Genomic DNA, 27,751 nt, shown 5'->3' with positions numbered 1-27,751 from the left:
CTACTTTCCAAATTTCCTATAGAGCATCTCCAAAAATTATATAATCAGAAAAAAAAGTTAAACCTGAGTTATCCAGTTTTACCCTCTTCCCATACCACTTTTAGGTTGACACTTGCTATCTCAGCAGTGGTAGGTAGGTTTCTTAGGTTTAATTTGTTTTCCATGGGTAACCCAACCAAGCTACAAAGCCTACCCAAGAGTGACCTCCTGTGGCAACATTCAGTTTTATCTGTAACGAGTCAACCTTCAAAGCTTTTTCTAAAGCAACAAACTGCAATTGGTCAGACAGAAATGTACAGTATTTTCCTTTGCTAAATGTGACTTTTTGCAACAAGAAAAGAAGCCACAGATAATGTCAACCGCATGTGTCATGTATTACCTGCAAGGCTGTTCTGAGGAGACTGTCAGTTGGGGGCTAGAACATGAGGATGACAATGATGTGTTGTGGAAACACTTGGAAAAGAGAAAGGAGGTGACAAAAAATCTGAAACGTATGTCCCTAAAAAGCTTGATTTTCCTGACAGAGGGAGCAGGGGTGGTTGAGTGCATATTGCTTGAAAGGAGGTCTGAACAAAACAAAACAGCATCTGAACCCCAGCCATTTACTCTGTTTACTTTATTCTGCATTTTTTAAAAGTAGGAGTTGGCAAATAGCTATCTATTTGAAATGGGGAAGTCTGTATATGATGAAAGATGCCATTTCAAATCAACAGAGGTGGATTATTTAATAAATAGTTTTGGAAAAACTAGACAGTAGGGTGGGGGGGGGCTGGATTCTTATTTCATTCTTTATTCCAAAATAAATTTCAGATGGAAGTAAACTTGGGACATTAAAAAAGAAAAAAATATACAAAATCATGGGAGAACACAAATTTTAAGAGAAGGATGACTCCTACATAAACTCAGAAGCCATAATGCGAAGAAAAAATAAACATGACTACATAAGAAGGTTTTTAAAGTCCTGCAGAGAATAAAAGTACAAAAAAGGAGAAGAAATGAAAAAACTTGGAGAAATATTTGCAACACACATGAGAAACAGCTGTGATCTCTTGTCTATGCAGAACTATAGACAATCCACAAGAAAGGTCCCAGCCAAGAGAACAATAGGCAAAAGATCTGAATAGAGACCCCTTTCATGGCAAATCAACATGCCCTGGTAAGGGCACTACCCTCACCCACAGCAACCTGAGCTCACAGGAAGAGGAGGCCATAGATCACCTACCTGATCTGGAAGTAAACTGCCTGATAACCCACTGTGTGAGCAAGGTTGTGTAGAAAGTCACCGGCATCCATTCCTGATGGAACGTCGACTGGTATATCTCTTGGAAAAGACCATATTTTGGCACTGCCCATCAAACCTAAAATGGCTCATGCCTTTTGACTCGGCAATTCCACTTCTAGGAATGTATCCTACTTGCACATGTGTACAACATGTCAAAGCAACGATATTGCTTCAGAACTGCATTTAAGAGTGCAAACAACGGCACCTACAAATGGGTAAGAGGGGGCCTGACTCATAGGAGCTGTGGTACAAGCACACAAGGGAATATTGCACAGCTGTACAACACAGCTATGGAATCATTGTTAAGATACAGCAAGTGAGTTTTTTAGAAAAGCACAATGAAGAACTGTGTACATCACATTGCCATTTGTGTGAAATAAATAGGCAGATATATGCTTAAATAACACAATTCTGACACTGGAAATAACAGTGGCATTTAAAGAACGGGGATGGGACTGTACTGTCTGAATTTCTGCTAAGAGCATGTATTATATTCTTACACTATGTATATAAAAACAAGGTTGGGGGAGGAAAGAAAGATGGTCAAACAAATTTGTGGAATCTACTATTCTTTGGGCTGAGTAGCTGCCAAAATAATATTTTCTGGTTTACAAAGATATCTGCCAGACAGAAAGGCCATGTCCTATACTACCAATTGATATACAAAGCCTCCAAAAGATAACCCCAGAAAGATAGAAAGTAGATTCCTGGCTGCCAGGAATAAGGTTGGGGGAAGTAAATGAAGAGTGACTGCTAATGGGTATAGGGTTTCTTTTTGGGGTGATAAAAATGTTCTGGAATTAGACAGTGACTGTTGCACAGATCTTTGAATATGCAAAACACTGCTGAACTGGACACTTTAAATGGGCAAATTGTACATATTTGGAGTTTTTTGTTTTTTTCTTTTTCTTTTTTGAAATGAACTCTCGCCCTGTCACCCAGGCTGGAGTGCAGTGGCATGATCTCAGCTCACTGCAACCTCCACCTCCCAGGTTCAAGTGATTCTCCTGCCTCAGCCTCCTGAATAGCTGGAATTACAGGCGTGCACCACCAAGCCCAGCTAAGTTTTGCATTTTCAGCAGAGACGGGGTTTCACCCTGTTGGCCAGGATGGTCTTGAACTCCTGACCTCAAGTGATCCACCTGCCTTGGCCTCCCAAAGTGCTGGGGTTACAGGTGTGAGTCACCACGTCCGGCCAATTGTACGTATTTGAATTACACTGTAACAAAGCTGTTATTATAACCCAGTTACATCTGAGGCTAGCTCCTGTACCCCTTTGGCTGGCTTCTTTGCCTCTAACCTTCTATCAGGCCAGTGCATTTGCCTCATTGAACGCAGATTCCATGTGACTTGCAGAACTTTCCAAGTCAACTGCAAGTAGATACGACTCCAAAATGTTGCTCACAATCTTTTGCAGAGGACACTCAGCGTAATTCAACCTTGATTCTTGGCCAAGGGCAATTTTGTGAACATTACACACCGTACAGTAATAGGCTAAGTGACACAGCGCTGCTCTCCACCCCATGACTGCCCATCTAGGGTCTTTGCAAGTTAACTTTCTGCTCCCGTTTCTTATATATTTGTGTCTCCTCCCTGGCCACAGCCACTTCCTGCTGCTGACAGAGGCTGATCTCCAGCTGTATGGTCTGTTCCTTCTCTTCTGTGCTGGGAACCCAAGCAGCCGTTGGAAGGCAGCTTTGAGCAGAATGAACAAGGCTCTTCTAAGAATCAGGGCCTGGGTTTCCCTGCAAGAGTGTTAAGACAACTTTCTGGGCTACTTCTAAGCTTTTGCGTTTGATCCTAGGTCCTCAGCTGGGTTGCAGGCAGATGAGGGTGCCGAATGAGGGACAGGCTTTTGATGTCAGACATGCCGAAGGCTGATCACTTGTCACTTTCATCACACCTCTATTAGTGCACATCTAGAGCTTCCTTGCTTCCTCACTGGACTGGGGGGTGGGTAGAAGTCTCTCCTACCTCTCCCTTATAGAGGTCTCTACCTACACAATAAAACTCCCCTCCCAGCCTTTTTTCTTCCCAGACAGCATCTGCAAAGCTCTACAAGGCCATTGGGTCACCAAGCCTCAGTTTGCAGCATTCTCTTATTGTGCTCATCCTTGATTGTGAACACCCTGTACCCTGATTGCTTGTTAACACCTGGAGTATCTCTGCCAAGCCCTTGAGATGTGCTACTCAGTACCACGTTCTCACACCACTAGGTGCGTCATCACTGCCATACTCTTACTACCAGGTTGTTAACTCTCCTTCACCTCAGTTTCCTTTTAAACTTACTTATTTGATAGTCCAGTAATTGTTCTCTTATCCCCAAGTATTGGCTGCCTGCTGCCCTGTTGTCTGCACGTGCTGGGTGTGCGTGGACTGTGTTCTCTTGGTTTTCTAACTTTGGATCAAGCATCGGGTCAGGTTGAGCAGGGAGCACTCACCGAGCAGCTAGGCTTGTGAAATTCTCCCTCTGCAGGGGCTCTGCAGCCTGGAGCACATTTCCGTGTGTATTCCACTCCACATCTGAATGTGGCACAGGCTCACAGGCTCGTGGTTTGACTTCTCATAGGTGACTATTTCCTCCCCTAATCCAAAGGCCGAGGTAAAGACGGGCTTTCCCCTGGCTTTTGGCTAGAAATCTGGCTTTCAGCCCTCTTCTCTTCTTCTTCTTCTTCTTTTTTTTTTTTTTTTTTTAGAGTCAGGGTCTCACTCTGTTACCCAGGCTGGAGTGCAGTGGTGTGATCATAGCTCACTGCAGCCTGGAGCACCTGGGCTCGAGTGATTCTCCCGCCTCGGCCTTTCAAGGTGCTAGGATTACAGGCATACATCACCGTGCCTGGCTTTAGCTCCCTTCTTTATGGGGGTTTCCACGTGAGCATTAAAACCCAAGCCACCAGACTCTTCCTGGATCTGATGCCCATCCCCCAAGCCACCTGGCCATGGCTTTCAGCCTCTGCTTTATTTCTTGGTCTCAGATATTTCCCTTTCTTGGTATTCTATGTACAGAGATTTCTTTTAAAAAAATTTGTTCTATTTTGGCTACCATGTCCAAGTGCTGTTAATTAAAAGACTTATTTTCCAATTAGGCTCATTACTTTTATAATCAGAAAACAATAACTTAAAAAAACCTCAAACGCATCTACCCTTTGCTGAAAACAAAGAAACCAACATATACCTATTGTGTATGTGTGTCTCTGTGTATATTTTCTTCTTTCCTGAATGATGAAATATTAACAAAGATGATGGGTTTCTGCTCTGAAAGTGAAGCCTGTGGTCTACCTACTTGCTCATTAGCAAAATAAAGTTTTAAGTAATTTACAGCATGCTTCCTTATCTAATACATGGCAAAAGGAAAAACCAATCAGCAGATGGAGAAATCTGCAAGGTGTAGCCTGCATGATACCTTTTGGCTCCCCCTGCGTCAGGTGAAACAATGATACAGTTCTTCCACTCGGCAATGTTTTCCCGAATCCACTGCAGGACTGCGGGCTCCGCATACAAATTATCCACAGGAATATCAAAGAATCCCTAAAGGGAGAAGTGAGTGTCATGTTGCAGGGTTTTGTTTTGTTTTGTTTTTTCCTTTTTTTTTTAAAACAATAATTGCTTTCATTAAATAACATTTGCATTTTTTGTTCAAAAGAAGCTTTTGTAACAGACGCCCTTTTGTTAATTTTAAACAGAATTAAATCAAAAGACGGATATGTTATAGGGGCATATTTCAGTCCAATCTGTCTTTTGGGACATATTCTATTGTCTTATGATGGCCTATATTCTGAGGAATAGAATGGCTATGCAGGACAGTGAGGGAAAAGGTTTGTTGTCTCTTAGGTATTTATTATAAATCAAATACTTCACGTTCATTATATAACACAAAGTGGCACAGTATAATTTGGCCTGTTTTAGAGACAAAGAACATAAGTTATGAAGAAGTTAAAAAATGTATATTATGATATTATGACTCCGCCATTCTAATTATTTTCCATAAGCTGAGATGGAACTACATAGAGTTTACTACCAAAAAGCCATCCCCACTCCCCCAAAAGTGATTGGGGGGCAAGGTGCTGATAGAGACTGGAAGTATTAATATCAAATTATATTTCCAAGTTTAGTAAAGACAAAAATCCAAGAGAGTAGCCATATATAAACTCAAACACAAGTAATGTTACCTCTTCTAAGATTATTTAATTTAACAGACTTGATTTAACCATTTGCAAAAGGAAAACACGGATACCTGTATCTGAGAGGCATGCAGGTCCATGGTGATGATGTGATCCGCCCCGGCCACCGACAGCATATTGGCCACAAGTTTTGCAGAAATTGGGGCACGACTCTAAAAATAAGAACATTAATTTTATAACAGGAAAAGATGGATACTGTTAGATTCCTCCCATTAGGACGTACATGAGAAAGATAAATCATAGATGCAATCAACGAAGCATCAAAAAGAAAATTATACATGTTGTAACAGCAAAAGATATATTCGTTCCATCTTATTCAGCAAACATTTACTATTTACATATACCACTGCAAAACTAAGTGCTTGACGCTGGGTATAGAGAACAAGTATAAAAGAAGCAAACAGTTCAACACATGTACATGTAATGTCACAATATGTATAACTGAAATCATGATAAGTGTGTAGAAATAAAAGGTACCGAGAGAGTGAGATGATAGTAGTAGGAAGGACATAAAGTTTAAACAAGATCATTATTAGCGGTCCCTCTGAGGAAATCGTTTCTAAGGCAAGTTTAGCAAAGGTTAGGAGAATAGTGTTCTAGAAGGACCGAGTGGCACATGTGAGATCACTGAGGCCAAGAGACCCTCACACAGCCAGAGGCTAAAGAAGTCCAGCTATTAAAGAGGAATTCATGTGCCAACAGTTGGATGCTAACACTATTACAATGGAAAAAAACAAGGTCAAAGAATGAATACTGTAAGGGGATTGATAATAGTTACTATTTAATTTCATACTTAGTGTCATTTACTGACATTACATTCTTTGTAAAATTACCTAACTTCTCTATAGCTTTGGTTTCCACATCACAAATTATGGACAATACAACTGCCCACATCGAAGAAATTCAAGCGATTATACAGACACATGATTAGACCTAGGTGGCGTTCAGCATTTTGTTGTAAACAACAGTATTTCTATATATCAGCCACAAAAAAGAAAAGCTTAAAAAAAGATTTCATTCAAATGATCTTTGTTACACACACACACACACACACACACACACACACACACACAATACATTCATGTAAAAACACATGCAGGAAGGAATTACATAAAAAATGTTAACAGATTATTTGTGTTTTCCCGAATATAGCACTTTTTAAAAAGAAATATATATTTTATCATTAAAAATAGGTATATATGGGGTACGGTGGCTCACGCCTGTAATCCCAGCACTTTGGGAGGCCGAGGCAGGTGGGTCACAAGGTCAGAAGATCCAGACCATCCTGGCCAACACGGTGAAACCCCGTCTCCACTAAAAACACAAAAAATTAGCCAGGTGTGGTGATGCATGCCTGTAGTCCCAGCTACTTGGGAGGCTGAGGCAGGAGAATCACTTGAACCTGGGAGGCAGAGGTTGCAGTGACCGAGATTGCGCCACTGCACTCCAGGCTGGGCGACAAAGTGAGACTCCGTCTCAAAAAAAAAAAAAAAAAAGTATATAAGTATGTTCAAAACACAAAGAAAAGAATAAGAGGAAAACACTCTAAAAAGTTAACAGATGTTTCTAGAACGTGAGATTATAGGAAAATATATTTTTCTTGTTTTTTATTTTTTCAATCTTCTCCACTAATTAGAGATCATAACTCACGTTTTCATCATTTAACTCCCCTGTACTACATTCCACGTTGCCTTTGGGATAAAATCGAATTTTCTCAGCTTTATTCTCTCAGGTTCTCCGGCTAGTCTGGCTGCAGCCTCCTAGGAACAGCTCCTTTCCTACACCTCTGCTTCAGGAAGCCTCCCTGAAGTCGGCCTTGGGATTGCTCTTCCTCCTCTAGAAAACACTTGAAGTCTGGCCATTATATCCACATGCCTGCCTTGTCCCTATTCCACTGCCTCTGCCGAGCCAATGTGTTTGATCCTCCAGGTCTGGTTCAAATCTCCCAATTTTAAGGCAGAACTCCAGGAATCATCTCTCCTTTCTAAGGGGGCACAGAATTGGTAAGCATTTGGCCCTACCATTTGGGACTGCCTTGTGATACCTGCTGAAAGATAGACGTTCCGATATATTATATGTACAAATGTCATAGTTCACAATTAGAATACATCCCTCAAGGGCAAACAATTGGTTTTGGAGATTTTCACATCATCCGCAGAACACAGTTCCACACTCTGCATTTGATAGTTCTTCAATAAATATTTACTAACAGATTAACACTAAATGTCCAAGGCTTACTCATTAGCCTCACTAATTATGAGAATTATTTAGTGTAACAAAGTTCCAGGACAATAAAAAAAGCAAATCAGTTGCTACAACTGCTTTGTAATAGAGCCTGATTTGCAACGCTAATCAATTTTGTGCTTTTCCTACAATTGTCGAATCAGTTACTACGGGTTGAATGGTCCCCTCTAAAATTCAGGTGTTGCCAATGTGATAGGATTAAGAGGTGGGGCCTTTAAAAGGTGATTCGGCCCTGAGGGCTGCTCCCTTGAGAGCGGGATTAAGGTCCTTCTAAGGGAGGCTTCAGGCAGCGTTTTGCAAACTTGCCCTTCCGTCTTCTGTCATGTAAGGACACAGCATTCTTCCCTCTGGAGGATGCAGCCCGTAACAGACACCAAATGCCGGTGCTTGGTCTTGGTCTTCCAGTCTCCAGGACTATGAGAAAATACATTTTTGTCCTTTTTCCCCCCATCCCACGACACACGTTCGAAGAATATTTCTTTCTTTTTTTTTTTTTTTTTTGAGACGGAGTTTCACTCTTCTCGCCCAGGCTGGAGTGCAATGGCATGATCTCAGCTCACTGCAACCTCCACCTCCCAGGTTCAAGCAATTCTCCTGCCTCAGCCTCCCGAGTGGCTGGGATTACAGGCATGCGCCACCACGCCCGGCTAATTTTGTACTTTTAGTACAGATGGGGTTTCTCCACATTGGTCAGGCTGGTCTCCAACTCCCGACCTCAGGTGATCCGCCCGCCTCGGCCTCCCAAAGTGCTGAGATTACAGGCGTGAGCCACCACGCCCGGCACCAAAGAATATTTCTGTTCTTTATAAATTACCCAGTGTGTGGTATTTTGTTACAGCAGCACAGACTAAGGCGCCAGCAAAAAGAATCCTCCCTTCTCATCTCTCCTCAGTGGCATCCAGTGTTTCTTAACTTCTGGGATCCAAACCACAGGGTAATTTCTAAATTCACACTTTCTGATTTTCTTCTTCACACCTTGTTTACAAGTTTGGTTTTTGTTCTGTGTCTCAGAGTTCGGCTCATACCCAACTGAATCTTGCAGGAAAAATGATTTACTAGTTAACTGACTTGCTAGCCTAAACAAAGAAAAGTACAGCATTGAAACAAAGGTAGAGTCAAGGTACAGTAGCCAAAAGTAAAACACTCAGCTCCCCTAGTGAAAAATGCATAAAAGTCAAATGTTTTGCAAGTCAGCCCAATCATGACAGAGTCCCAGGCTATTCCAGATGTTATTCAATGCATCAAATATCGCCTTTCGAAAAGTGTAAATTTGACGGGCTTTTAAAAAAATTACAAGACTGTAGAAATTCACATCAGGAAAAACTGTTCTCAATTTCTCTGGTACAAAAAAGGAAACAAAAGAAAATTTTATTGAAAAGAGAACATGATCTTGAAAATGATTTTGAAAAAAGAAATCCCCAAACTACAAGTCCTTTACCCGCCTCAGAAGTCATTATTCCCAGCCTTGCCCACAATCTACTATTTTTTTTTTCCTTTTGAGATGGAGTCTTGCTCTGTCACCCAGGCTGGAGTGCAGTGGTGAGATCTCAGCTCACTGCACTACAACCTCTGCCTCCTGGGTTCAAGCAATTCTCCTGCCCCAGCCTCCTGAGTAGCTGGGATTACAGGTACATGCCACCATGCCTGGCTAATTTTTGCATTTTTAGTAGAAATGGGGTTTCACCATGTTGACCAGGCTGTTCTCGAACTCCTGACCTCAGGTGATCTGCCCACCTCGGCCTCCCAAAGTGCTCGGATTACAGGTGTGAGCCACCATGCCCAGCCCAACCTCCTGTTTTTACCAGGGAAGGGAACCAGCAGTTATTGAGTGTGTTCTATAGCAGGGACCGGCAAATTAGAATCCATGGGCCAAACTTAGCCCACAGCCTGTTTTTGCATAACCAGTGAGTTAAGAATGGTTTTTACGTCTTTAAATGGTTGAAAAACAATCAAAAGCAGAACAATATTTTGTGACATCTGAAGATTATATGAGGTTCAGATTTCAGTGCACATAAAGTTTTACTGGAACACAGCCATACCCATTCATGTACACATTGACTAACGGCTGCTTTCACACTAAAATGGCAGAGTGGAGCTGCTGCAATAGACCCAGTGGCCCACTGACATTGACATCCAAAATGGCATCCAAAATGACATTCAGCTCTTTTCAGAAAAAGCCTGCTCACTCATGTATTATGATATGGTAGGTACTTCATAAATAGTAGCTAGTGCTGTACTTAATTTACAGATAAGGAAACTAAAGACACAGACAGTTTAAGTAGCTTTTACAAAGGACAAACTGAGTAAATAATGGTGCTGGAATTCAAATCTGAGCCTACTTGATTCTCAATGCCAGAGCTCAGACCACTTGGCACCATGTCTTTTACAATTAATATTACATCATCATCATTTTTCTATGTTAATATTATATTGTATGGATGTGTCCTAATTTATGAAACCATTCCTTCGCCATCAGAATCTGTCCCTGGTGTCTTGTACATACAAAGAAAACCCCAAATAAAATGTTACGTATGTGCAGGGCTTGCTTAAAAAGCAGCAACAAGGTTTACAGAAAAAAACAAAACCAGCTTTGAATCTGGTTAAGAGCTTCTAGATTTTTTTTTTCTGGGCTTCTTTGCAAGGAATTCCAAGTAGAGCAATTACACAGAATTTCATTGTCATTAGACGTCATAGGTAATACAGTCCTAAGGGAAGGAAAAAGCACAACAGAAAGTCTCGGAGGGCTGCCCAGAGCTCCTCCTGTGGCTGCGCAGGAGAATTTTCTTTCTGGGATGAGAGATCAAGTGTAGCCACAGCTTCTCATCACAATCTAACACCACATGGCTTTATGCCTTCCTAAATGAAGCAAAAAGGTAGAAGTGCATTTCCCCTACCCCTCACCCCCACCCCAATCATGCTTGGTCTCCTCATCATTAACCTGTACCGGTAAACAGTAGCACTTGTCTAAGAGATTCTAAGAGATGAAGTATGCTAACAGGCTGCGGCCATCTCTCTTAGGTGCTTACTAAATACCTGTTCCCCTCACCGAAGTACAGTTTCTCAGTACAAAGCCAAGCCATGTGATCCAAGGTAAGGAAGGAATAGTTGGGAAAAGTATTATCAGTCATTTAAAAAATGCAAAGGTGGGCCAGGCGCGGTGGCTCACACCTGTAATACCAGCACTTTGGGAGGCCGAGGTGTGCAGATCATTTGAAGTCAGGAGTTTGAGACCAGCCTGGCCAACATAGCGAAACCCCATTTCTACTAAAAATACTAAAATTAGCCAGGTGTGGTGGCGCATGCCTATAATCCTAGTTACTTGGGAGGCTGAGGCAGGAGAATTGCTTGAACCCTGGAGGCAGAGGTTGCAGTGAGCCAAGACTGTGCCACTGTACTCCAGCATGAGTGACAGAGCGAGATTCCATTTCAAAAAAATAAAGCAAAGGCATACCTCAAATAATAGATAAAATTAAGAATTAAGAATTCCTCTTTCAGAAGTTTGGGGAGAGAACAAAATTGTCTCCTCACTACAATATGAGTCACACTGACTACACAGACACGTAAGAAATAATGGTGTCAGGACAGCTTATGTGTCTTGGCCACCTCCAAGGTCAGTCCAGAGGCTATAGAGAGGGTGGCCCTATGTCACTTGCCCAGGACAGTCTAGGCAGACACCTGTTTCCCAGCACAGTTATCCATAGAGCTCCCTTTCAATCTTGAAAGCATCCTGGCCTAGATGATAAATGATATGTACTAGCTCAAAGCCCAAAGTGTCCTTAAACTATTTGTCTCTTAACACATCAGTGACTTCCTTTAAGACCTCCTGGAGTGAGCCGAATGGTGGCCCCCAAAATATCAGAGCCCAATCCCTGGAACCTGTAAATGTTACCTTTATTTGGAAAGAGGGTTTTTGCAGATGTGATGACATTGAGGATCCTGAGATGGCGAGATTATCCTGGATTATTCAGGTGAGCCCTAGATGCTACCTCATGTATCCTTTAAAGAGAGATGCCAGGTGTGGTGGTCATGCTTTTAATCCTAACACTTTGGAAGGTCAAGGCAGGAGGATCTCTTGAGCCCAGGAATTCGAGACCAGCCTGGGCAACATAGTGAGACACGCCTTTACAAAAAGCAAAAAATATTAGCCAGGTGTGGTGGTGTGCACCTGTAGTCCCAGCTACTTGGGAGGCTGCGGTGGGAGGATCACTTGAGCCCAGAAGTTTGAGGCTGCAGTGAGCTAAGATTGTGCCACCGCACTTCAGCCTGGGTGACGAAGTGAGACTCTGTCTCTAAAAAGAAAATTGAAAATGAGAGAGTGAGCGAGAGATCTGATGGAGACAAAAGACGAGGCCATGCGCAGATTCCAGCAGAGATTAGAGTGATGTGGCCTCAAGGCTGGCAGTCACCAGGAGCTGAAACAGGCAAGGAAGGAGGAGCCTCCCCTGAAGCCTCCAAAAGGAATATTCCTCTGCCAACACCTTGATGTTGGACTTCTGGCCTCTAGCACTTAAGAGAACATATTTCTGTTGTTTTAAGTCACCCAGTTTGTGGTAATTTGTTATAACAGTGCTAGGAAACTAATACACCCCACTGTGATTACTTCTTTCCTAGCTGTGTTCTCTAACGAGAAACCACACGACTTCCTAAGCCACTACACGCACTGTCTCTCAAATGTTACCAGTGGCCCTGCTTATGTGTGGTTGATGATGAAAGCCCTCTCTTCCATCAGCAGTTAAGCTCAGAAAGTCATGGAATTGTCTGACTGGGATAAAAAATTAAAAGCAGCTACAATGTTATTACCAAGAAACACACTTACAGCAAAGTGATTAAAGAAAGGGTAGAAGAAAGAAAAGAAACATGTTTTCACAACGGGGCAAAATGGAAAACACATTTAACTGTCTAACATCGGGAAAACTGCTACTAGCTAGTTAGACAACACAGTTCCACAAAACGGTTAAAGCCGGCTAGGTGCGGGGCCTCATGCCTGTAATCCCAGCACTTTGGGAGGCTGAGGTGGGCAGATCACTTGAGGCCAGGAGTTCGAGACCAGCCTGGCCCACATGGTGAAACCCGTCTCTACTAAAAATACAAAAAATTAGCCAGGCGTCATGGTGCATGCTTCCCAGCTACTTGAGAGGCTGAGGCAGGAGAATCCTTAAACCTGGGAGGCAGAAGTTGCAGTGAGCCAAGACGGCGCCACTGCACTCCAGCCTGGGCAACAAGAGCGAAACTCCATCTCAAACAAAACAAAAAAACAACAGTTATAGCCACTGCAGTTCCAGAAATCCATAGGACTCTTCTTGTTAGCGGTGGCTGGGAGCACTACGCGCAACTAGGGGATGGAGGCTGGACTGCATCACACCTCCTACAATAGAAGGAGTGGTGAAAAAACAGTGCTAGTTTTTCCAACTCAAATAAGAAAACATTTTGAAAATACAACTTTGTAAGAAGAGGTCACCACAAATCAGATATGTGCTAACAAAATTGTAGAGCTTCCAATATTTTATCACTTAAAGAGGAACATGGGGTTACAAATCACCTAACAGTGGAGGAGGGCATGTATAATGATAAAAGGAGTAATTTTCTAAAGAAGTTACAATATATTCAATATCTTAGGGCCAAATACAAAATATGAAATCATTGAGAGTGAAAGAGCTTGATTAAAAATACAGCTACAGGCTAGGTGGTGGCTCACGCCTGTAATCCCAGCACTTTGGGAGGCCAAGGCGGGCAGATCACTTGAGGTCAGGAGTTCAAGATTAGCCTGGCCAGCATGGTGAAACCCTGTCTCTACCAAAAATACAAAAATTAGTCAGGCGTGGTGGTGCACACCTGTAGTCCCAGCTACTCAGGAGGCTGAGGCAGGAGGATCGCTTGAGCCTGGGAGGCGGAGGTTGCAGTGAGCTGAGATTGTGCTACTGCACTTCAGCCTGGGCAACAGAGTGAGATTCCGTCTCAAAAACAAACAAACAAACAAACAACAAAAAACCAGCTACAATGTGAGAATTTACTAAACCACAAGGAAGGAAGAAATAATGGCAGAAGAAATAATGGCAGAAAACTAGCTCTTCTATGACATGGACAAGGAGAAAGATGCTAAACAATCCTGTGGAAACATACAGATGGGAAGAATAGCTAGGACAACAGATTATACCAATGGGACAAAATTAGAAAATTGAAACTTAACAGCTAAAAATACACACAAAACTCTAGAATCAAGTTTAAAATAAAAGGAGCTATATGAATAGCTAGTGGGAGGATACAGCTTCATAGCAGTGCATGTGACCTAAGGTTTTGGCTGCCCAAGGTCAAGTTTAGATCATAAACACACACACACACACACACACGCACACACACGCACACACACACACACAAAATCTATCAGTGGTCTAATACAGTGGTTGGCAAACTGTGGCCTATAAGCCAAATCCAGCTAGCCACCAGCCACCAGTCACTTGTTTTGGTACTGCTTGTGAGTTAATAATGGCTTTCACATGTTTAAATGGTTGAAAAAAATTCAAAATAATATTTCAAGGCACGTGAAAATAATATGAAATTCACATTTCAGTGTCCATAAATAAAGTTTTATTGGAACACAACCATACCCATTCATTTACATATTGTCTATTGCTCTTTTTGAAGTACAACCAGAGTTGAGTAGTTGCAACAGAGACCATATAGCCATTTACAGATAAAAGATGTGGACCCTTCTAATTAGATTTTAGGTGAGAAATTAACTCATTGGCCATCTTCAAGACAGGGAATGGAAACCATGACTTGAGGAGGGCTGGGATTAAAATTCAGGGGGACTTTGGTATATGAATTCAAATTTATAAAGGGATTTTTTTCAAATATGAGGGGATCTTGTGTGCTACTTCAGAAATCTGTGTTGTTTCAGAAGTGAATTATGGAGATAAAAAGCAGCATATTGGGGAAAACTTCTCTTGCACTGAGTTACCAAATCAGAGAACAGCCGTGTGTCTTGCAAACTGGCAGGATTCTCTGAGCCCAGCTGAACATCTATCTATCCATAAATTATGGAACGTACAACAGCTGGGAATTGACCACTGTAGTAGGTCAAACAATATCCCCCTAAAACTCATGTCCACCCGCAACTTCAGCATGTGCCCTCATTTTGGAAATAGGGTCTCTGCAAATATAACCAATGTAAAGATGAAGTTGAGTTCATTCTGGATTAGGTTAGGCCTGAAATCCAATGACAGTGTCCTTATAAGAAACAGAGAAGAGACACAGGGAAGAGGCCAGGTGAAGAGAGAGGCAGAGACCAGAGTGATGTAGCCACAGCCAAGGAATGCAAGGAGACACCAGAAGTTAGAAGAAGTGAGGAAGCATCCTCCCTTACAGACTTCAGAGGGAGCGTGCCCCTGTCCATTCCTTGATTTCACACTTCTGGGCCTCTGAAACTGTGAGGGAAAAATGTCTGCTCTTTTAAGCCATGCAGTTTGTGTAATTTCTTATGACAGCCCTAGAAAACTAATACAATCTCCTTCAAAGTTCTTCTCAACCTCCGATTTCTCTGTTGCTCTCAAAGGCAAAGGCCAATCAAATTTTCTTCAATTTTTTTCTAAAGACTCACAGAGCCTCCTCTGACGCTAATGTTGTGGAAAACATAATTCAATGATACTATTTCTACTCTTTTTAAAAGGTTAAAAAGAGATCATGGTTTTTTTTTTTTAATTAAACTTTTTATTTTGGGGGAATTGTAGATTGACATGCAGTTGTATAAAACAACGCAGAGATCCTGTGAACCTTTTACCCAGTTCCCTGTGGTAACCTCTTGTAAAACTATAACACAGTATCACAGCCAGGACCCTGAAATTGATACAATCCAGTGATCTGATTCAGATATGCTCCAGTTTGACTTGTACTCTTATGCATGTGTGTGTGTGTATTTAGTTCTATCCACCACCACAAAGACATACAACAATTTCATTATAACAAGGACAATAATGGTATTTTAATACCTGCAAAAATATGCATTATCTGTTTATTTGAATATTAACGTCAGGGTAGGTTCAAAGCCAAACCTTCAACAAACGAAATGAGGAAGCATATTTACTTGATCATCAAAGGAAAAAGCCAACATTTTCCAGATAATTCTAATCAAATGGATAAATGAGGAAAAACAACATTGACAGTGGCCCAGAGCAGGTTTCTAGGGCAGGACACACCTCTCCTACCTTGTCCTTTTTATCTTGTCGGGCATATGGGAAACACGGGATCACAGCAGTCACCCTGGATGATGACGCGATCTTGCAGGCATTGATCATGATAAGGAGCTCCATCAGGTTATCGTTAATTTCCCCGCAGCCACTCTGGATGATGTAGACATCTTCCCCTCTCACACTTTCACCAATCTCCACGCTAGGAAAAGAAAACTGCCATCGGTTAATATTGAAGCATATTTGCATCTTGGGCATCCCTGAGACCACCCCCAGGTTTGGTGATCACCAGGATGACTCATAGGACTCAGCCTAATAGTTGCACTCATGGCTGTGATTTATTGCAGGGAAAGGACACAGAGCAAACTCAGCAAAGGGAAAAGGTGCATGGGGTGAAGATGGGGGAAAGAGGGTGCAAGCTTCCAAGACTCCTCCCCAAGGGGAGTCAGAGGTAGAGCTTAATGCCCCAGTAGTGAGCTGTGACAACACGTGTGAAGGGCTCTCCACCAGGGAAGCTGCTTAGAGACTCAAGTCCCAGGGTTTGTATTGTGGGCTGGTCATATAAGCACCCTCTGCCTAGCACATACCAAAATGTCAGACTCACAGGCATTCAGCATGAACCACATTGTTTATCAATTGTTTCAGAGTTTATGCAGTGAGCCATTCTTACTGGGAAACGGTGGGTACCCTTGCAAAATCTAAGCTCCCAGAGGCCAGCCAAGGGCCAACCTTGCAAACAGGCCTAAGTCTCAGGCCTGCTATGTTAACTCTTTTCTGCAAAATACTATATTTAGTTTTAGTTTTTTATTAAAGTTATACAGTCATATTGCTTAAAAAATTCAAACCATTCTGTAAGACTTATAACAGAGAAAGTGCCCAGAGGCCACCAATTTCAACTCTTGATAGGGTTTTTAGATATTTTCCTTCAAGTCTAGCTAATATGTGTGTATTGCTGTGTCTTGATTTTTCATTTTAGGCAAAGTGTATTGACTTCTCACTATGGAAGATGAGGATTGAACTCTATTTCCATTCAGTTCCATCACTTGCAATGCAAACTTCCCATCTCGCCATCGTCCCAATATAGATCAATATACACATTAAAGATTGACTCTACGTTTTTAACTGCACAAATGCTGCTCAGAGCTCTGCCATGCAATAAACTTAAACGAATGTTTATATTTTCTTTTCATGCACATCTTTTCTTTCTATTTTCCCTGGAGGTCATTCTCTTACCTTTTTATCTGCTAAGTTTTCTGAATCCTGAATCCAGATTCCACCCTAAACCCTTCACTAACAATCAAAATCTCCCAAGGTCAGAGGCCTCAAGTCCCATTTGCATTTCATCATCTTGCAGGCATCCCTCCCAGGGGTGGCAGGCCTGGGTTATCTCTCTGCCTGTGCACAGCTGCCATCCGGGGATCCCCTGCCCCCTCTCCTGCACTCCATTTGCCATTTTCTGTATCCTCTTTCTTGGTATACTTCCTTGTTTTGCTGGTTGGCATCCTCACATAGCTTCTGGAGAAAGAGTAAATAGCAGCTAAGTTTTTGAAAATTGCATGTCTGGAAGTTTCTGTATTTCCAGGTACAGAATTCTGGATGTCCAACATGAGAGGGAGAGCCAGCTCATCCCTGGTATATTCCTTTGATGGGAAGAAACAGAAAATAGTGCTGTGTGCTCAGGCACGTCCTTCGCAGAGCTCTGCATCCAAACCAAGACGATGGTCAGCTCTGCTATGTTTTGAAAGGGGAAATTTCTTTCAATGATTGATATTATTTGGAACAACTTGAGCATAGCATGAATTTCGTGTCTTCTTATGCACAACCTCTTATCCCGAGACTGCAGAAAACTGCACTGCACCCAGCTGAATGAAGCCACTTAGAAATACACAAACATACCCGTGTACACACCTCAAGGACAACGAGCCACACTCATTCACATTTGGTGTCACAACTTTTCACGTCATTTCAGAGAACCCTAAACCTCAGGCATTTTTCAATGGAAAATCCCATCTCTGTCGTAGTATTTATGTAATTTTTTTTTTCTCACTTTGTTGCCCAGGCTGGAGTGCAGTGGTGACATCTCAGCTCACTGTAACCTCTGCCTCCCGGATTTAAGTGATTCTCCTGCCTCAGCCTCCCGAGTAGCTGGGATTACAGGTACACACCACCACACCTGGCTAATTTTTGTATTTTTAGTAGAGACAGGTTTTGCCATGTTGGCCAGACTGGTTTCGAACTCCTGACCTCAAGTAATCCGCCCACGTCAGCCTCCCAAAGTGCTGGGATTACAGACGTGAGCCAATGCACCCAACCAATATTTTTTGAACATGTAATACATGTCAGTGTTTTATCATTTTGATAGGATCCCTAATCCGAAATTCTGAAATCTGAAACTTTGAGTGTCGACATCATGCTCAAAGGAAATGGTCATTGGAGCATTTTGTATTTTGGATTTTTGGAGATTTGGAATGCCCAACCAGTGAGTACAATAGAAATATTCCAAAATGCAAAAAATAAAAAATAAAAATTTAAAAATCTGAAATACTTGTTGTCCCAGGCATTTCTGATAAGGGATACTCAACCTGTATAACATTCCTATGATTTTTTAATGGGTCACTGAGGAAGTTTTTAAACGTTATGTCCCTAACCCCATTTTTCTCATAAGCCCTGTGGTTTTGGATTGCCTGATTTTGCATAGCGTGGTAATTTTTAGGAATACATATGTCACGTTACAGCAGAATTGTCTGTAAATGTATTCATCCCAAAATGAAATATTTTAAAATTACAAATGAGGAACATGAATAATTATCCTTTTCCCTTCTCCTGCTATCAGATACTCAATACAATTGTTTTCTTAAAAGAGTCAAATAAGGTCGGGTGCAGTGGTTCACATCTGTAATCCCAGCACTTTGAGAGGCTGAGGTGGGCGGATTACCTGAGGTCTGGAGTTCTAGACCAGCCTGACTAACATGGAGAAACCCCATCTCTACTAAAAAATACAAAATTAGCCAGTGTGGTGGTGCATGCCTGTAATCCCACCTACTCAGGAGGCTGAGGCAGGAGAATCACTTGAACTCAGGAGGCGGAGGTTGCAGTGAGCCGGGATGGCACCATTGCACTCCAGCCTGGGCAACAAAAGTGAAACTCCGTCTGGAAAAAAAAAAAAAAAAGAGCCAATTATACCTAATGAAAATTTAAAAACAGGCTGGGCATGGTGGCTCATGCCCATAGTCTCAGCTACTTGAGAGACTGAGGCAAAGGGGATTGTTTGAGCCCAGGAGTTCTAGTCCAGCCTGGGCAATGTAAGCAAGACCCCGTCTCTAAAAAAAATTTTAAAGGAAAATAAAAATAAAGTTTTTCAAGTTGACATGTTGTGAAAATTGTTTTGATAACATTCACACATCTTCTTGCATGCCTTCTACTATGGATGAAAATATGCCAACCTCACAGGATGAGAGGGACAGAAAGAGTTCTATGTGCTTCCTCCTATTTCAAGATCTAAGGAGCTAAATCTAACTGCTTTGTGAACATTACATAAACTATGAGATGAACTTAATTTGGAAATTGCTGTGGTTTAAATGTGTTCCCTAAAGTTCATGTATTGAAAGCTTAATCCCCAGTATAGGAATATTGACAGGTGAGACCTTTAAGAGGTGATCAGGTCATGAGGGCTCTGTCCTCACAAATGGATTAACGTCATCATTGCTATAGTGTGCTCACTATCTTGAGAATGGGTTTATTATATTAGCAAGTTTGGCCCTCTTGCTGTCTCTCAAATGTGCTCTCTTGCCCTTCCACCCTTCTGCCATGGGATGATGCAGCAAGAATGCCCTTGCCAGATGCCAGCCCCTCAATATTGGACTTCCCAGCCTCCAGACCTATGAGAAATAAATTTCTTTTGTTTATAAATTAGCCAGTCTCCGGTATTCTGTTATAGCAGCACAAAATGAACTACAGCAGAAATCAAGTACAGTATTATATAGCTGAGAGGTCGACAAAACACAGCACATAGGCCGTTTTTCTATGGCCTGTGAGTTAAGAATGGCGTGGTGGGCAGAATAATGGCCCCCTAAAGATGTCTACATCCTAATCCTTTGAATATGTGAGTTTATATGGCAAAGGGGAAATAAGTTTGCAGATGGCATTCAGGTTGCTCACCAGCTGACCTTAACATGGGGAAATTATCCTGGATTATTTAAATTGGCCCATTGTAATCACAGGGCCCTTAAAAATGCAAGAGGGAAACAGCAGAAGCAGGGTCAGAGCAACATTTTGTTGCTGAAATTGAAGGTGGAAGAGGCCAATAGTGAAGGAATGTGGGCTGCCTCTACAAACTGGAAAAGGCACGGGAACAGATTCTCCCCTAGAGCTTCAGAAGAGAATGCAGCCCTGCTAACCTGTGACAGACATTACTGAGGCAAGGGGATTTACAGAACTGTAAGACACAGCAGCAACAGAGACTACGCGTGCTAGCACTGCCTAAAATATTTACGATTTGGCCCTTTACAGAAAAACTTTGCCAACTCCTGGTCTTATGACGTTTATCCCACAAGATTAGATTCTTTGGCCTGTTTTTCCTCAGGAACCTCAATTCTCATATGACTAGCAGTCCAGGGGAGGACAGAGAATATCATCACCATGGCAACTTTTCCCCTAAAGCTAGTCCTGCTTCTACTCAAAAAGATGATCATGACTACCTTTATTCTAGGTCTTTAAAAAATTGTGGCCAGAAGGCAGCATCCATTTGCCGTTCCGCCAGAGGATCTTTATTGACCCCCAAATAAAAAGGCTGAAAAGCATCACTGACTCAACAATAAACTGGCATGGTAACTAAAAGATAGCCACAGACTCTTAACACTTTTCCCATCAAGGAGCAGGGTCTAGTCTCCCGCCCTTGAATCTGGGAGGGCTCTGTACTTGCCCAACAGCTTATGACAGAAATTATGATACACCAACTTTCAAGTCCAGTCCTTAATGGACTGGTGGCTTCAATGTCCTGTCTTTTGGAACATGTGCTCTTAGAACCCAGCTTCCATGCTATAAGGAAGCTCAAGCAGCCCCATGGAGAGGTCTACAGGAAGAGGAGCTGAGGTTCCTAACCAAGCTCCTGGGCAAAAGCTAGTAACAACTTTTGCTACCAGTTTTTACCAGGCATGTGAGCCATCTTCAAGAACCCTCCAGCCCCAGTTAGCCACCTCAGCTGTGACCATATGGGACAAAAACAAGTTTTCTTTCCTGAGCCCTTCCCAAATTGCAGATTTGTAAGCCAAATCAACAATTACTGTTTTAAGCCATTAAGCTCTTTACTTATTACATGGTAACCGATAACCTCGTATAACTTTGTATAACCTTGTCTCACAGTATAGCTTAAGATTCTGCCAGCAGGTTAACTGACCAGGGTAAAATGTTACAACAGAGACATCTAGACACCTGCTGTCCTAAGATGTCACCATGGAATTTCCATGGTCTATAGTGAAGCTGGAGCGGACCTCTCCCTGCATATCTGAAATGATTTAGGGATGAGAAGGTAAAATTAGAAGGCTCTATGTTCAGTTAAGTAGCGTATAAAAAATGTAAAATGGGAGGATTGATGGCCAGGAGACAGCAAACCAGATTTCTGATTCTAGTTCAGTGACAGATTCAAGAAGGGGCCCTTACATGAACTGAATGAATTTTGTCTTCCTTTTGCCCTTCAGTTTCTCCTCTCTACAATCACACAGTTAAAAGCTGGATTCCCAGCACAGTACCCAGTCCAGAGAGGGCTGTTTATAAAAATTAAGCTCTGTACTTGTACAGTTCATGGAAAAGAGAAAAATCAGGCAGTGAACCTTTTATATTCTATATATGAAAAACATAAAATGTAGCTATATAGGCAATTCCCAAACTTCATGCTGAGTGGTTTTTGAGGCCCCACAATTTCTAATTATCAAGTGATGGTTATAAAACACCAAAAACGAAATAAAAGTGAGTCTGCTTTATATTTGAACCAAATGTATAAACAATCATACCTCAATGTCTGAGTGAGTTTTGCCCAACGGCACATGCGGTATTTTTAGGAGAAACTCAACACTGACTTAGCAGTGAACTGATCTAGATTAACCATGCTCCTTAGCAAAAGATCATGCAGCACTGAGTACATGGAAGGGCAACATACTTGCTTTCAAAATTTACTTCACCACGAAATTTCTCCTTTACTCATATGACAACACCTTCTGAACAAAAACTATTCTTCTCATGTTCCTAAAGCGACTGAAAGTTGAACAGGACTGGCAAAATATTGCAACACTCAAACCTAGCTCTATCCTTCTCCAGAGCCCTAGACCATCCTCTCAGACTTCTGCATTAAACACCGCAGAGCGGAATTCTTTAGCCAAAGTCCACCTGCCACTCATTCACAATGTTTCTTCACTTATATTATCATCGGAGCCATAACTGGAATTTGCCACCTGGAGGAAGTCACATAAGATTCACATATCCTAAAAAGCCGACTTGCCAAAAAATAGTACCTTTCCCATCAGTATTAACATAACTCCTCATTAAGAAATTTTTGCCTGACCCCAAGTCATCAAGATTTTCTCCTAGAAATTTTATAGTTCTAGATTTTACACTTAGGTCTATGATCCACTTCAAAGTTAATTTTTACAAATGGTGAAAAGTATGGATGGAATTTCATATTTTTGGGGCATATGGGTGTCCAACTGTTCTGGCACCATTTCTAGAAAATGCTGGTTAAATTGGATCTTTGCCAAAGATAGAAAAATTATCAGTAACTGTGGACAGTTAACGGTACTAGATATTGGAGGAAGAAGGGGGAAAAATGAGACCAATTTGAAATGAGTCAAGGAGCTGTGTGGACTCAGGCAGGTGGACAAAGGAGCCCCCCAGGTCAGCTTCCGAGGATGGCCACCACCTGACCCACAGGCAGAGGCGACCACTTCTCCTGGGCTTGAGAAATGGGTGTAAGTTACAGTCGAATCACGGCATTGTTGCTGTACACAGCAGAGTCCCAGAACAAGAAGGAAGCTGAAAGTCCATCATCTTTGAAGCAGCAAGAGTAGTGGGAGCAGAGGGGAGCCCAGCACGTGCGCTCTGGGGTTCTCAACAGTCTTTCAAACCTTGGCACAACTCCACGCTCTGGATAACGCAGTGGTCTGCGCCCTGGCTGCTCAGGAGAATCAACTGGGAAGCTGTAAAATCGCTGATCCTCCGCCCGTTGGATCAAACCCTTGGGGGCAGGTGGGGGAAGCAGCGTTCAGACCGTCCCCAGGTAAACCCACTGTGCAACCGGAGTTGGGGACGGGAGAAACCTTTAGTCGCACGCACTGGTCTGAGGTTCAGCTTTGCAGGGACGCGGAAACTGGGACCAGCCAACCCTGGACGTCCCTCCACCGCGCGCTGACCCGATGCGGTTCCCGCCCGCTTCGCCCACTCTCTCCCCGACGGTCTGTGACCGCCCAGACGTCTCCCTTCCGGGATGGGGACGCCAGGCCCGGCAGCGCCGCTGGGAGGCCGGGAGCGGCTTGGGACCGCGGAGTCGCCGCGGTCCCAGGACCGAAGGCCCTGCCGCCGGGGGTACAGCCGGGGCGCGCACCGGGACGCGCGGCGCCCGGCCTCGGCTTCTTCGCAGGCGATGGCGCGGGGGCGCGGAGGCCGCATTGCCACCGTCCCGCCCCGGAAGGGGGAGCGCGGCGGCCGCGGAGGTGGCCCGGGCAGGCGCCGGCCCCCAACCCGGCCCCGCAGCCGCGTGCCCAGCGCTCTCCCTAGCCCGGCCGCCGGCGTGGCCCCCACCTGGTCTCCTGGTTGCTGAACTTCTTGGTGACCACCTTGCCCAGCTCCAGGCCCAGACGGTCGGCCACGCGCTGGGACAGGTCCTGATGCGAGCTGCCGCTGAACAGCACGATGTTGGGCATGGTGGGGCGCGGGACTCCGAGGGGCGCGCGGCGGAGGAGGTGGCGGAGGCGACAGCGACAGCGACGCGGGGGGCTGCTGCTGCGGGAGCGGGAAAGCGCGGCGGCTAGATGTAGGGAAGGGGAGGAGCGGAGGGGGAGGAGCCAGAGGAGGAGCTGGAGGGGGCCGAGAGGGAGGAAGACCGGCAGTGGAGGGGGAGCTGGAAAGTGCCAGGGGCGGGGGCACAGCCCTGGCAGCAGTTTTAGACGCCCTGGGTGGTCCTGAAGCCCGAAGGTGTCCTTGCTCCGCGAGAGAGCTCCGAGCCTCATTCTTGACCTTCCAGACCTGCCTCGCGGGTAGAGCCAATGAACCGCGGTTAGCTGGGCTCAGAGGGAGAGTTCGGGACGGGGCGGGGGGCTGGGGGGATCCCTCGAGGTGCTTCGCAGCCCGGAGCGACTTCCCACCCCGGAACATCGCAAATCCAGTGTGGGCGACTGGTGTTCAACTATGGCAAGGGTCTGCAAACTACAGTCTATGGGCCAGATCGCGAGAGCTCCCTGTGTTTGTACCAGAGAGCTAAGCATCGTTTTCATACATGAACATTTGCACTTTATGTGATGATAGCAGACACCGCCTTTGAACTCCAATGAAGAGAAATATCCCCCCGACAAAAGAATTCCTTTTCTCTTATTAATAGATGTGGGTTGCAAATAATTGTACTCAAATATTATTGTATGTTGGATTATATCAATAAAAACATTGTGACAATTTTTTTTTCTCTTGTTATGTAAGTTCCTACGTAATATCTTCCCTTTTGTTGCTTGGTCTGCAAAACGTAAATATTGGCCATGTGGTCCTTCATAGTTCAAACTTGATGACCCCTGAACTACAGTTGCCCCCGCGCCATGTGTCCTTAAAAAAATCCAGCCACTATGTGAGTCCTCATCACAGGCTGAGGGGAAGTGTTGCTCTTGATGGCTCACTGGATCAGACCAAGTCCCCCAGATTCACCATTTTTCGGTAGATGTGATGGTCCTTGGGCCACTTCACAACCTTCCGCCTGTCGGATGCTCAAGGGCCTGATCCCAGGAACACAGATCTCCCTAGACAGTCCAGCTCAGTCCCTCCACATCCCTGGAGTCAGGGCCTCCTTCCCCTCTTTCCTGCTAGAAACCAGCAAAAAGGTTTTCTCAAGATGCCAAATGCAGTACCAGAGCCAACTTCAGGGCGCAAACCAAGTGTAAGAGAAAGGAAACCAGTCCCTGTCTATAGAGGGCTGGTTGGTGATGCTGGTCACAGTTTCACACTCCTCAACAAAGGCTGATTCAACCGGGTAGATAAATGGCTTGGTTTTACTAATGTTTGCCAAGAACTGGCTCTCCATCAACAGCAAAGCCCACTTGCAATTGGGTTGTAGCCTACACTAATCAGACTTCATAATGGGATTTGGGAGATTGCTGGGGTGATTCGTATCATTGGGATTTTTCATCTGGGTCCTTGTACTTTGCAAGGAAATTACTTTGCATATCGAGTGTTTCTTGTAAACTTTTGTATCTGCCAACCTATCAAAAAGTTATCTAAACTAACAATTTTAGCAACATTTCTGGCCCTTTTTCATTCCGTCTAGAGATGTGTATGTGCCCTATTATATGAGAAAACAAACAAAAACCCCTGTCTGCAATGGTTTATTATCTATGTATTTCACAGTTAATTACCATAGCAATGAGATTTATACTTGACCACTATGTTTAAAATTTTTATTGAGTGAGTCTGCTAATGTAGTTATATTTAAACTCTTCTAATAAAATTTACTATCAGCAAATTACTATAATTTTTATATACTTAAAATTTCTCTCATAGATAAAATTGACTAATAATGGATTCCTCTAAATATATACATGCTCTTCTCAAAGGGAAAGTGGCATCCTCTTAGCATGATGGGGCTGTGGTTCTTTGGTAACACAGAACCAAAGCTGATGGACTATAAAACAGTAAAAGTTAAAGCCCCTGGCCTTTGGGTGGGTAAATGGCTGCAGATTTGGAAGCTTGGATTGAATTGTGACAAACCATGGCCTTGATAGTACCAAGGAGAAACAATATCTCAGTTGGGGCATCTAATACAATGATTGTTGGTTCAATAGTTTGATGAGTTACTCTGCTTAAATGCTGAATGTAAACAAGGTGAAATGTGCCATTGGGGTTGATGAGAATACTAATGGGAATCATTGAAAAATCATCATGAGTCACAGACTGTTCAGAAAGCTGTCACTTGTAAATGAGTAGCTACAGATGATTTTATTTAAGTGTGAACACTTTCTCTCCCAAGTGCCTTTATACTTGGTCAATAGGAGCCAGGTTGTGGGAAACGTTGGTCTAGAGCAGGTTTCTGAACCTCAGCACAACTGATATTTAGGCTGGGTAATTCTTTGTTGTGGGACTGTCCTGTGCATTGCAGGATGTTTAGCAACCTCCCTCGCCTCTACCCACTAGATGCCAGTAGCACCTATCCACCACTGTGACAACCAAAAGTGTCCCCAGACATTGTCAAATGTCCTACAAGGGGCAAAATCACCACAGGTTGAGAATCACTAGTCTGAATGAACCCCTGGCACTTCTCTCCTCCATGTGGGCCTTTCCTCGTGGTTGCTTGGGCTTCCTTACAGCATGGCTGCAAGGTTCCAAGGAGTGTTCTAAGAAGGTAAGTCTCAATGAGCAAGTGCTTATCAAGCCTCTGCTTTTATCTTGCTTGCTAATGTCTCATTGACCAAAGCAAGTTACATGGCCAAGACCAGCCGTCAACATGGTATGGGACAACAAAAGGACAAGAGTACTGTCCACCAACTGTCTACCACAGTGCACTTCTTGAACAACATTTGAAGTTGGGGAGCCTCTGGAAAAGAGGAACACTTGTTCAAAGACCCAAGACTTAGAAGAGAAAAAGAACATATACTCTGTGCATATGTGATCCAGGTCTCAGACTGTTTATAAAATATACATTATCTTAAGATGAAATGTTAGTTTAAAAAATAAAAATGATGAGATATTTTCCATTGTTGATTTCTATCTTCATTGACTCATGGATAGAGATTAATGGTAAAACAATGATTTGAATTTATGAACAGTTTCACGTCTTCTATTTCCTACATCATCTGGCCAAGTTCTTTGTATGTAGTAAGAAGTCTAAGTATTTGCTGAGTGAATTTATCCCTGACTATTTTAGGGCTAAGAAATGGAAGAAATGGCCCAAAGACACATGGCTAGTTGAAAGCAGCAAAGAAATTAGAATGTGGATCTTCTAGCCCAGTCCTTTTCTCTCTAGAATGGTACTGTCCAAAAGAAATGTAATGATTGTTTCCTATATGATGCTATGAAAAAATTTTAAACTTTTTTTAAAGAAATATAATGCAAGCCACATATGTAATTTATATTTTAGTAGCTGTATTTTAAAAGAATATAAAAAACAAGTGAAGGTAATTTTAATAATACCTTTAACCCAATATCCAAAATATTATCATTCCAACATGTAATCAACATAAAACATATTAATGAGCTATTTTGCATTTTTTGTATCAAGTCTTCAAAATCCAATGTAGATTTTACACTTAGAGCACATCTTAATTTGGACTTGCCATATCTGAAGTGCTCATCAGTCACATGTGGCTGATAGTTGCTGTATTAGAACAAGAAGTTCTAGAACACTAGTTCCTAAGAGCAATGCCAAGACACTCTGACATAACCTTTTTCTTGTATGTTTTTATTAGGGGTGTGGCAAATAATTTATAACTTATTATGAAACACTAACATTTACAAACAATTTATTTTAAAAATAAGTCAAAATAGATTCAACTTTAATTCAGTATTAATAACATTTTCACTCATAATCAAGTATTTTTTCTAATTTTTATTTCTAAAACTTTACCTTTTACTTCTATTGTTTAAAGAAAAATTCAAAAACAGAGATGAAAATATAATGA

General features: G+C 42.8%; 1 protein-coding gene across 2 annotated transcripts in view; it reads right to left on the bottom strand.

Moving 5' to 3' along the window:
* PRPS2 (phosphoribosyl pyrophosphate synthetase 2) overlaps window positions 1–23,932 on the bottom strand; it is a 33,936-nt gene extending 10,004 nt beyond the window's left edge. The window contains exons 1-4 of one of the 2 annotated variants that reach the window (XM_015126939.3): window positions 23,679–23,932; window positions 15,900–16,092; window positions 5,517–5,615; window positions 4,686–4,810 (exon numbers count right to left, since the gene is read on the bottom strand). In XM_015126939.3, the coding sequence (XP_014982425.1) occupies window positions 4,686–4,810; window positions 5,517–5,615; window positions 15,900–16,092; window positions 23,679–23,800 (539 nt within the window). In that variant the 5' untranslated portion in view covers window positions 23,801–23,932. The remainder of the gene's footprint in view (window positions 1–4,685; window positions 4,811–5,516; window positions 5,616–15,899; window positions 16,093–23,678) is intronic. The other variant, XM_015126941.3, reaches the window with a different exon arrangement.
* Window positions 23,933–27,751: the final 3,819 nt, after the last annotated feature.

This window comes from Macaca mulatta, chromosome X, assembly GCF_049350105.2.
Source record: "Macaca mulatta isolate MMU2019108-1 chromosome X, T2T-MMU8v2.0, whole genome shotgun sequence".
NCBI classification, from domain to species: Eukaryota; Metazoa; Chordata; class Mammalia; order Primates; family Cercopithecidae; genus Macaca; species Macaca mulatta.
This window is presented reverse-complemented; position numbering and strand designations above follow the sequence as displayed.